The following is a 12,500-nucleotide window of genomic DNA, read 5'->3' as shown; positions in this document are numbered from 1 at the left end:
AGACTCCAAGGCACTTGATAGCACCCAGGTTTCGCTTCCACAGAGCAAAACAAGCAGTATCAGGGCCTTGAAGACATGTAGCTTGGTTCTTCTGCATAGGTACCAACATCTCCAAATGCTTTTGTTGATCAAGGTCTGGTTCTGGCTGCCAGGCGAATCCACCTACTGACTTCTTGGTCTGACAGCCCAGAGACATGGACTATGCTACCAAGGTATGTAAAATTCCCTGTGACTTCAGCGTCTTCACAGCAAGTATATATTGACTGAACAGATTCCACTAAAATGTAGTGTTCACTGCAGTATTGTTTTGTGAAATATCTCCATACAAATACGGCTCCACAAGTGCTTAACCACCAAGGAGTCAATTAGCAGACTTGCGACATCATCTGATTTCATCTTTCCTTGAGTTTTCAGGGATTTTTTGTTTACATTAATGCTATCAATATCAATGCTGTTATTATTATTATAGACATTATAATTATTACAATGTTATTGACATGACTAATAGTAATATATGACAAAATAATATATTTCCAAAAATCAAGGAAAAGGGTAAACAGGTGAGATATGTAGCACTAGGAACTGGCTCATTGGTGACAAAGTCCTTGTGGAGCTATCTATGTGCAAAGGCAATTGGCCTCAATTACACAGTCAGCAAAGGTTTCCTCTATACATTAACCAAGAGCTAGGCAGAAGGAATTTCTTAATTCTCACAGAGCTATCTGACAATTTTTCAAGGGCATGAAAGACATTTCTTGGTTGTTTGCATACACATAAAGAGGGCAGTAAATACAAGGATTAAACAAAGAACAATACTTCAGATAGAGGAGGTTAGAAAAACACTTTTCTATATAGAAAATATAGGGTTTATTAAAAATTTCCAGTTCATCTCTTTCTTCTTTATCATGTCGGAACTTTACAAGATATCAGCTGGAAAAAAAAAAAAAAAAAATTGCAACAAATTAGCATCTTTCCTTGGGTATGGGTGTTTGAACGTCCCTAAATATCCTTTACAAAAGCAAGAGGTAGTGGTGTCCCTTGCAAACAACGTGTACAAGTACTGTACACACATGTTTGTGGCATCACTATTTTTGGGTAACATCAGATGGGTATGTTACAGTATATATATTAAAATGGCAATGCTTTCTTATGCCTGACATATATTAATAAACATGAAGAACAAAAGTCAGTTATTGACTATCAAAAATTTATGAATGGTAAAGGCAAGGGATAAAACTTTAGATATCCATTATAAAATAAAAAGAAATATCCTGACCCAATTCAAGCTTATAGATAAATCTTGCAAATCTCCATACAAGATGAATAAAACAGCCAAAAGAAATGTTTTAGTGACAATGCCACTCAGAAAGTAGAAAACATCCAATAATCTTTCATTATAACAATGCAATACATCTGCATCAGTAGAAATATAAAACAATAAAGCATATGTGAACTAATTTATGTTTCATTCTTGTTGATTATCATATGTTTAAAAGGTCTTATCAATATATATCAATTACAATATTAACCTAATGCCGCCGGGGAAAATGAATAAAAAATGGAGGAAATGCTGTGCTCATTTTCTATATTTTTTTGTGAAATGTCTCTGCACATAGATGGCTCTGTTAGTGCTTAGCCACAAAGGAGTCAATTAGTAGATCTTGTGACCTTACGTGATTTGAATTAGCAGGAAAAATGTATTTTTTACTAGTGCTATGAATATCGATGGTGTTGTTTTTATCATAAACATTATAATTACTATAAGGTTATAAACATTAGTAAAAGCAAATTAACATAACATAGAATATTTTCATAAATCAAAGAAAAGGGTAAATGGGGTGAAACAGGCAGTACTCGTAATTGGCTCATTGGTGACTTAGTGCAGGTGCAGCCATCTATGTGTAAAAACAGTCAAACAAGTAACTCACAGTGGGCATAGCACGTACGTACACGTCATGCCCGTTGGCACTGGGTTAAAGTAATGAAGATAGTCTTACCTGTGTGCAGTATGGACACTCTCCAAAGATAAAGTTCATACTCTGTCGACTATTTGGTACACTGCACAGCCACTGTGGAAACAAATAAGTTTGATATCAAATTGCTATCTTGTTTCTCAAAATTATTAACACATTTCAAAGAAATTTCATACTGAAACTTTTTGGTAGACATATATGTAAAAAATTATTTGCATAAATATATTATATATGCAGTGATATCAAATCAAATTTACTTCAACATAGATTTACATTTTAAATTTTACATTGGTGATGCCTACGTATAAGCACTGTTCCCTGTGGTTTTGTTTTATTGATTTTGTTTAAGCACTGATGGCTCCAGAAGCACTTACTTACCAAGGTGTCATCTGTTTATCTTAACTTTTATTTCTGTATCTATTGCTATTATCAATGTTGATAATGTTACAATGATGATGATGATATTAATAACAATAATAAAAACCTTTTTTTCTCCCCAAAATTATAGAAGTGTTGAAAAGCAGTAAGATCAGATGGTCCTAGTCATTGGCTCTTTGCTAAAACCAAACCAGTGAACAGTGCATGCACCCAGAATTAATATAATATATTTTTTTTCAAGGCTTTTATTATTTCACATGAACAGTAAAAGGAACACCTCAATAAACACAAAATGTATAAGGGTAACTAACCTCATACAGACATTGCACATGAAATGCCTGAGAACAGTGATCACACGTCAGATCTGGCAGTGCCCCCTCAAGGTGAAGGCAATAGCACACAGCACATTCAGCACTCCAGTCACTTCCACCGTCATCTACCGTGCTTTCTTTACTCTTTGCTTTTACCACGTCAACCCCAAGCACTATTTCCAGATTGTTGACGATGCTTCTTTCTGGGTCCCATTCCTAAGAGAGAAAAAGAAAAAGCAGAACAAGTAATCAGTCATGTGATGCGAAGGGGGGGGAAAACCCATATGTGTACAGACCTCTCAATGTGTTATGGTAAAATTTCATTCTCCAGCATAATGCGAGGAAACAGAAACTTGCATTATAATTGTCTGTGAGTCTGGCGTTGAGTGGTGCAGTCAGGTGAGAAGAGCCCAAAAGATGGCACTGAGGCAGACTGCGAGGGTGGGCAATGGATACTGTTAACTGGATGCTCACATGATTACCTAGGCACAAGAGATATACGTCAGGAAAGATTTTTTAAAACCTGCCATTCATTCTGGAAAAAGAAGAAGAAGAAGAAGAAGAAGAAGAAGAAGAAGAAATGCACAAACTATCAATACTAGAAAAATCTTAATTTCTAAATACTGAAAATATCATGAAATTATTGGATTTTCAGTTTAAAAAGTTTTATAAATATGTTTAGTTGATGGGCTTGACTCAAAGAATGTCAAAATACCACTAATTATCATCTTATTCTTACCATAGCTTAGTATCCAATAAAGAATATGACCATCATAAAATCTGATTAGAATAATTTAATATTTGGTAATTCACACTATAAAAGGCTGCAATATGAATTCTGTTTATTCCATTCCTTATTAATGCCAAAATAACCAAACTTTTGCCATAGTTCAAATGAGCATATGCACTTTTGCCACTTACTGTTATGATAAAAAGAGTAGTTCTGTTAGGGACTTCTCAAAGATTTATCAAACACAGAATTAACAGGGAAATTAACTAGATTATATAGCACCACAGGATAAATTTCCAGGTATTCTATGATGTGCAAAACTCTTCAGTTTTAATCAAGTGCTTACTATGTCAAATCAACAGCTAAATATTAAGAATTCTTACATATCAATTTCCTCTGTCATCCTCAATATAAAAAACAAATTAAAAACAAAAGGAAGGAAAGAAGGAAGGGAGGGAGGAAAGAAATAGAGGAAGAAAAAAAGAAAGAGGGAGAGAGACAAGGCTACACTGCAAAAGAGCCACAAAGCAAAACAACAGCACAAAATCTCACTTAAAAGGATTCTGCGAGAGGTGTGCTTCCGTGTTGGATTTGGAGGGTCGAGAACGAGGGCTGTCTCATCAAGCTCATCCAAAACATCCCAAAGCTCCTGGAGGGTGGAGAGCTTTTCTTCCCATGCCGACATTATACACGACAAGCCCTCACTCTGAGGACATTGGATAATGGGTATGAGGATGTAACCTTGGTATTACTGTAAAAATTAAAGTACTGTCAACTTTCGTAATTAAAATACCGACGTAGATTTTAGAAATTGTGGTAGATGTTATTATTGACATTATTGCAGCACATTTACAGAATTAAACTATTGTTATTTTATTGTCTAAATTTGCTAAATTTGCAACCTGAAAGTAACTGATGATGAAATGGCTCTAGTCTTCATTAAGCTTATGTTACTAAAATATTGAGTAAGTAATATGAGCATATAATATTGAAGACTAGCTAATGATATCTGATCTTCCAAGACACATCAAACAAAGTACTAACATGAAAGCAAATAATAATCATTCTCACAGACTTACAGTATTCCACGTAATATCAATGTCAACAGGCAGGTCTGCTTCGACAACAGGCTCAACAATAGGGTAACCAGGCTGGATTTTGGCTCTTAGACTGTGTAATCTTTCACTTTCATCTCTGAAAAAAAATGACAACTTGTTACTTTCTAGATTGGTATTTCTATTTTTTTCTGCTTTTAATATGCAGCACACTACATAATGTGTACCAAAGAAATTTGGTGATCAATAGTAAAATCATTTTTTAAATAACACACTCCATAAGTCAACTCACTCATTCTTTACAAAATGGTAAAAAAAAAATCCCTAAAACACGCTATAAAAAACAACGTCAGTTAAACCCACTTTGTCTCCAGATATATCATTGAGAAATCAGTTGAAACTTGGGACACTTTTGACCAGCCTATAGTTTCAATATGAGAAAGGAGGGTAGTAAACATTGCATCTTGTGGCAGAGATACGCTGTCTTCATTCTCAGTGGCTGCAGCCTGGAAATGGGATGGGGGATAAATGTATATCTATTTGGATGGAGATTTCATTATTTCTATCATATGTGAACCAGTGAGTTATATTGTTTATATGTACTATGCTAATCAAATGCTGAAATGAATGTCTTTTGAACATATGAAATACGGAGAACTAAGAGTTTTTGTTGTAAATACGACAAAATTCTCAGAGGTCAACTTTGCTTAAAAAAATAGTAACAATTTAGTAATGTTTAAAACAAGTTCTGTTACATACCTAAACTTCCTAGTTAATTTTTTCAGTATTTAATGCAATACTAGATTCAGGATGAAAAATAAGTAAATTTCTGTGATACAGAATCTTTCTTTACTGCATTTACCTAAAATCAATCTTACTTACACATATTTGCTGAAATTTCCTTAAATATTCCTGAACAGTATGGCAATCTTTCTCCTCCTGTGAAAAAAGTTAAGTAAAGTGCATAATACAAAATGGTATGGAGAGCTAAAATAAAACAAAAGAACAATTTTCATTTTTGATATCAGATGTTGATTAATCATGTACTTAATTCTAAATCAACACAAAGAAGATTCCACAGATTTAATTTCCATGGGTAGATCAATCAAAATAAAAAATGCTAAAAAGCTAATGAAAAAAGATTCGCAAATCAATTCTTAAAACAGCACAGATTTTACTATGTACATTAGATGATGTCTGTCAATAAAAAATACCTGTGACAACTGCTCCTGACACCTTTTAATAACAGATGCTAGCCATGCATCTGTACTCAGGGTCATTCCTTTTACATCTGGAAAGTGGGGAACTTCGAGGTGAACTTCATAGTCATATCTCTGAAATGGTAAGCAAAGGTTTAAGAAGTCATATTGTAAATTAAGTTTTCATGCAATTTTTTCATAGTAAAACATGTACATATTAATAATTTAAATGATATTCAATATAAATTAAATTTATTGTAAAATTTACAAGTAAACAGTTACAAAATAAAATAATTACTCATGTAAGTCTATCATAGTCATCTCCTTGAGAGACAAAAGAGTAACTCAAACAGCTTTTAAATTTGCTTTCTAATTTCTCTCTCAAAAAAAAAAAGAACTTAATTCCTCACAATCCATTCTTAGAATGCCAAGTTACAAATAAAGGACATACAAAAACTCAAAGTTGGCTATCTTGAAAAATGAAAAACAAAGTGGACTAACCCCAATAGTCAGGAAGCCATGAAAACTTGTTGACTGAGAACCAAATGTTGGGAGGAGGAGGGGAAACTCCGTGCCAAGGGATGCTCCTGCCATCACATTCCTTCTGAAACATGTAAATATCAATGATAAAGGAATGTCAGACTCCTAGAGATCAACAGAATAATTAGTAGTGAAGATGTGTACAATACAATACAATTTAAGATTTTAAAAAAATATTAAGATTCAGACAACACCCTCTTATACTGCAGATTACTATACTGTAAAATAAGTCTGATGGGGGGGGGGGGGGGGGGGGCAGAAGTTACTGTGGTCAAAGTAGTTCTATTATTTCTTAAGTTAATGGAATGAAGTACCGTCAGGAAATGGTAAACTTATGACACAAATTCTGATCAGTAGAGCAAACAAGAGTTACCGTTTCTTTTTCCCTCCATGTGTCATAGGATGTATAAGATTATAGGCATTGCTAAAATAATAGAAGAGTGTAGCTGCTACTTATACACTGCAATCAATATGTCAAAAACTTGATCCTTATGTATAACAGAAAACTTTCTTGGAGTCTTGATTCTAATGGTGTGCAATAACTTCAGGTACTTGAAAGCAGGTACTTCAGATACTTGTATATAGTTTAACGTAACACCTGTTGGATATGGTGAATGCAAGATGCTTAACAGTGTTTTATACCTGTTATCATCATGTAGTCATATAATAATCCCCACTGAAAGAACAAACCAATTAAGCTCAAGTTTAAAATGCAATGTGCAGAGCAGTGATCATGGAATGTTTACAAATAATACATAAAAAGGATAAAATGTCCAGCACAACATAAAATTAGGTTTAAAGGTCGTATCAAGTAACAAAGTGAGAACCATTCGAACCTTCACGGAGTAAACATCTGAAAAAAGATACTTTAACTTCGAGTGCAGTGATCATAAGCTTATTAATGAACACTGAACTTAACCCAGAACCAGGAGAAAAGCCTGGAACTCATAATGAAATGATTTTTGATTCCCAATCAAACAGAAGACCTAGAGAAAATAGTGATAGCGAACAAGACCCAAATCCCAAGCATCAAAGAAAACACGAAGCCGGCAGGAACAACATGGAAGCTCAATCGGTCACATCCGAAGACCCAACTGTAAACAGGCAAGATAACCCTAATGTTATCATTATTAGCTTAGCTGGTGAAACAAAAGCATCCAACTTTAATAATCCCATAAAATTAACTGATTACATAAACAAATCAGAATTTCAAAAATACATAATTGAAGACTCCTTAAGAGTATTGGGTAAAGGGAAAGCAATCAGATTTGAGGTCAAAGATATAAATAAACTGAGTCCTCTTCACCAAATTCAAAATCTGGGAGAATGGCAAATTAGTTGCAAACAACCTGCCTCTAGTAAAAACTTAGGCTGTTCTTATGGTACAATTTTCCCAGTAGAGACAGACATAAGCCCTGAGATAATAAAAGAAAAAATAAGATCAATCAGTGGAAAAAACTCTGAAATAATAGAGATAATAAGAATTTAAAAAATAAATAAAGATAAGGAAAATGAAAACAAATGAATGGAAACTAAATCATTAAGAATAACTTTTAAAGGTCCCCTACCAGAAAAGGTAGCAATAGGACATACTTCATACACTGTGAATCAATATACTTTCCCAATCCCAAAGTGTTTTAATTGTCTCAGGTATGGCCATGGGATAATGACTTGCAAAAACAAAAAACGTTGTAGTAAATGTAGCCAATTTGACCACAGCTACAAAGATTGCTCAAACTTAGAATATTGTTTTTATTGTCAGAATAATCATGCACCAAACACAAACATATGTAAAATTCACAAGGAGGCACAAGAAATAAACAAAAAAAATATAACACCAAACAACTTAGAAATAAAAAGACAGTTTCAAGAACTTAAACCAATACAAATGAAATTAACTAACGAAACAATTACATTTACACCAGTAAATAAACAGATCACAACAAATGATACAAACAAACAACAAGTTAAAATAAAAACATACTCTCAAACAAAAGAACAGAGTTCACCAACAACATATGCACAAACATTAAACCAATCTCCGAGTTTAACTTTGGAACAAAGAACGCCCAAAAGAACAAAAACACAAAATACAATCAACAAACAAAACGAAACAACAAACACACCAGAAAAAACAAAACAAACAAACAATGAATACTCAAGGGAAAAACAAAACAGTCTAAACCAAGCCCTCACTAAACCCTCATTCCAAAATGAATCCCCTGTAGCATGGACATTACCAACCCCAATTAAAGAAATGAAAACACAAAATGAAAACCAAAGGGAAATAAAAGATTTCTCATGGATTGAAACAATAAATGAAATAGTCAACATAATTACAAATGTAATGACCAATTTAAGTTCAGAAAAGTCAATGATAGAAATATTCACAGATGCCATAAAAGAAATATTGCCAACAGTTAAAAACTTGATCAAACACCTTAATGAATAAAATAATGTTATGGAATATAAGATCAATACAAAACAAAAAGTCAGAATTAAATTATTTGATATATAAAGAACAACCAGAAATAATAGGTATTTGCGAAACTTGGCTAAAAGGCAAAGATAAATTTTCCATACCAAATTATCAAATATTAAGGAAAGATAGGATAGAACATACAGGAGGAGGCCTAGCTTTCTGTATTAAAAATGATATTCAATTTAGACCCATAATTTTAAGTGATAGATATAGAAATAGAATAGAAACATCAGGAATAATGATAAACTATAAAAACAAATGGCTAAATGTTTTACTGATGTACAATCCCTGTAATAATTTAAATACGGAAGAAATAGATTATTATATAAATCAAATTGGAGACCCAAAAATAATAATAGGAGATTTCAACGCACATCATATCTGCTGGAATCCTAAATTGAACGCAAAATTGGCAAACAAAACTGGCAAAAGCATATTTGAAATCATTAATCAAAATAATATAATAGTATTAACACCACCAGGCCTAACTACAAGAATTGATCCTCAAAGTGCAAAAGGAACCACAATAGACCTAGTATTAGCAACACCATCGCTAGCGCATTTTGAAGTAGAAACAGGCCCAAATCTAGGAAGTGACCATTTTCCAATAATTATAAAAGATAATAATCATACAAAAGATATCCTTTCCAAAGAAAAAAAATGGAGATACACAGAAGAAGGTTGGAATAGATTCCAGAAAGAATTGACAGATAAAGATTTAGATAATATAACTTCCCTAAATGAATTAATAGATCTATTAAAAGACACAGGTTTAAAATGTTTCAAATTTGAAAACAATATCAATAAAAACAAACCAAATAAACCATGGTGGAATGAGAGATGTAAGGAAATAGTAAAACTTAGAAATAGAGCTTTCAATAAATGGAGGAAAAAACCAAATAAAGAAAACCAAATAGACTATAAAATATTAGTAATAAAAACTAGACAAATAATAGAGAGAAAAGAGAATCGTGGGAAAAATTTTGTACAACATTAGATTTTAAAACTCCTCAAAAAAAAATCTGGAATTTCTTTAAAAAGATAACAGGAAAAATAACCATAACTAATTTCACTCTAATAGAGAATGATCTCCCAGTTTCAGAAATGCCCAAAAAACTAAAACTATTCAAAAAAGAATATGAAAATGCAGTAAATAAGAGGCCCAAGAAAATATTGACAAACGAAGAGAGAGAGAGATTATTAAATCTCCCAAATAATATGGAATTGAATAAAGATATAGAGATCAATGAATTGTTCTCAGCCATAAGGAATACGAAAAGAAATAAAGCCTATGGCCCAGATGAAATCCCTTACGAATTCTATAAATATGCGCCAGAAAAAATAATAAAAAAAATATTAAAAGAAATCAACAATTATTGGAATAAAGGAGAATATCCAGAAGAATTCAAAAATGTTATAATAAATCCATTAAATAAACCTGGTAAAAAACCTTCAGAAACAAAATCATATAGATTTATAAGTAGAATATCTTCACTGGGAAAAATTTATGAAAATATAATAACAAAGAGACTAATGTGGTGGTTAGAAACTAACAACAAATTAGATGAAGACCTTACAGGATTTAGACCGAATAAAAAGCACAACAGATGCGCTACAAATAATAGACGCACACATAATTAAAGCAATCAATGATAAAAAATATGCACTACTAGCATGCATAGACTTAGAAAAAGCATTTGACACGATAAATCATGATGCTTTATTAATAAAAATGTCGAAATTAGGAATTACAGGTAATTTATTAAATTGGACTCACAATTTTCTTAAAGAAAGAAGGTTCAAAATAAAAATAGGTGAAGAATTGTCGGAAAAAGGAAAAATGTCAAGCGGAGTACCGCAGGGCTCTCCAATAAGCCCAACGTTATTCAATATAATGATAACAGACTTAAAATTACCTGAAATCATAAATAAAATAATTTATGCAGACGACATAACCTTAATAACAGTAAACAATGATCTGACAGAAGCAACAAATAATATAGAAGGAGCTTTAAAAAACCTTAAAGAATGGGCCACTACATGGGATTTAAAAATTAATTTAACAAAAAGCAAAATAATGTGTTTTACACATAAAAAAAATAAGAAATATTCCTATCATAAAAATAGATGATGAAGAAATGGTGTTTGCAAAGAATCATGATATCTTAGGACTAAGATTTGATGCACCTAGACTAAACTGGAAAGAACATATAGAAAATATAAGGATAAGATCTTTAAAAAGAATAGATATAATGAAAAAACTAGCTTCATACACATGGGGTGCTAACAAAGAAACACTGTTAAAATTTTACAATATATATATTAAACCTAAAATAGAATATGGTTTATCCATTTATGGAAATGCAAAAAATACAGAATTAAAAAAACTTGATACAGTGCAAAATTTAGCTCTAAGAATAGCAACGGGATGTTTCAGATCCACCCCAATAATATCTATGCAGGCACTAACCAACATTATTCCAATAGAAATAAGAATAAAAGAAATAGAATGCATTCAGCTAGCAAAAATATTAGAGAAACCTAATAAAACACCCTTAAAACAACTAGTAATAAATAATATCAAAGAATATAATATAAGAAAAGATAAAAGATTATTAATTTACAGGGCATTAAAAACTTGTAAAGATTTAAAACTCAATATAAAATCTAATATAGTACAAAATATAACCCCAATACCACCATGGTATGATATTTCTCAATATGTAGAAACTCAGTTCATAAACAACCATCCAAAAGAACTTTCAGAACAAATAATTAAAAAACAATTTTTGCGGTTAGAAAATACAACATATAGAGATAAACAAAAAATTTTCAGACGGGTCAAAAATAAAAGAACCTGAGTCAGTTTCAGCCGCAATATATATTCCAAATGTAAACATCACAACAATCTGGAAGCTACCAAAATATATAAATATCACGGAAGCAGAGCTATTTGCAATAAAACAGGGACTACATTATATTCAGAACAATAAAATATCAAACTCGGTAATCTTCACAGATTCTTATTCAGCATTACAATTGATAGTAAACCAAAGACCCAAAAACCACAAACACATCACTTATGACATTCAGCAAACAATACACACATTATCAAAACAGAAACAGAACATCAAATTACAATGGATCCCATCCCATAAAGGCATCAGTGGTAATGAAATAGTAGATCAAGCGGCAAAAAGAGCACACAGAATAGCAAATCCCACAGTCATAACAAAAGACATTAATAATGTGAAAAAAGAAATAAAAAACAAAAGCAGAAAAACATGGGAGGAACAACTATCAGAAATATTAAATACAAAAAATTATTATATTAAAGACAACAAACCTAACCTTTGGACAAGATCAAAAAATAGAAAACTAGATGTCTGTTTATCACGTATAAAAACAAAGCATACAAGACTAAAACAACATCTATATAGAATAAAAATGGAGACAGACCCAACATGCAGATGGTGCCAATATGAAGAAGAAACCATAGAACACCTAACACTCCAATGCCCAAGATTTAACTCCCATAGAAAAAAACTTTTTGAATCATTAAAAAGAATAAAAATAAATAATCCAAATATGTCTCTTTTAATAACAGGTGCAGACCATTCACCAGCTAAGAAATACTACATATTAAGACACTTCAAGATCTTCCTACAAAGATCAAAAATAATAGATATAATATAAAGAACTTCAATCAACAAAGAAGAACCAAGAAACACAGATCCAGGGAATATAGACTTCAAAAGTCTAAAAACCCTATAAAAGAAGAAAGAAGAAGAAGAAGTAACAAAGTGAAAATATTACTTTGTTCCTGCTCTAA

General features: G+C 31.9%; 2 protein-coding genes across 6 annotated transcripts in view; one reads left to right on the top strand and one right to left on the bottom strand.

Moving 5' to 3' along the window:
* Positions 1 to 848: 848 nt before the first annotated feature.
* Positions 849 to 12,500, bottom strand: part of LOC125034261 (E3 ubiquitin-protein ligase FANCL-like) — an 11,962-nt gene continuing 310 nt past the window's right edge. For 2 of the 5 annotated variants that reach the window (XM_047626002.1, XM_047626001.1), the window contains exons 2-11: positions 6,148 to 6,250; positions 5,662 to 5,781; positions 5,330 to 5,386; positions 4,811 to 4,953; positions 4,472 to 4,586; positions 3,945 to 4,098; positions 3,020 to 3,144; positions 2,663 to 2,878; positions 1,998 to 2,069; positions 849 to 930 (exon numbers count right to left, since the gene is read on the bottom strand). In XM_047626002.1, coding sequence (XP_047481958.1) covers positions 904 to 930; positions 1,998 to 2,069; positions 2,663 to 2,878; positions 3,020 to 3,144; positions 3,945 to 4,098; positions 4,472 to 4,586; positions 4,811 to 4,953; positions 5,330 to 5,386; positions 5,662 to 5,781; positions 6,148 to 6,240 — 1,122 coding nt within the window. In that variant the 5' untranslated portion in view covers positions 6,241 to 6,250 and the 3' untranslated portion in view covers positions 849 to 903. The remainder of the gene's footprint in view (positions 931 to 1,997; positions 2,070 to 2,662; positions 2,879 to 3,019; positions 3,145 to 3,944; positions 4,099 to 4,471; positions 4,587 to 4,810; positions 4,954 to 5,329; positions 5,387 to 5,661; positions 5,782 to 6,147; positions 6,251 to 12,500) is intronic. The other 3 variants (XM_047626003.1, XM_047626000.1, XM_047626004.1) reach the window with 2 other exon arrangements.
* Positions 7,311 to 12,269, top strand: LOC125034262. Its single transcript, XM_047626005.1, has one exon. It carries the CDS (start codon positions 8,631 to 8,633, stop codon positions 9,663 to 9,665), a length of 1,035 nt encoding a protein of 344 aa, XP_047481961.1. The 5' UTR covers positions 7,311 to 8,630; the 3' UTR covers positions 9,666 to 12,269.

This window comes from Penaeus chinensis, chromosome 17 (assembly GCF_019202785.1).
Source record: "Penaeus chinensis breed Huanghai No. 1 chromosome 17, ASM1920278v2, whole genome shotgun sequence".
Lineage (NCBI taxonomy): Eukaryota > Metazoa > Arthropoda > Malacostraca > Decapoda > Penaeidae > Penaeus > Penaeus chinensis.
Note: the sequence above shows the minus strand (reverse complement) of the source record. Positions and strands in the feature narration are given on the sequence as shown.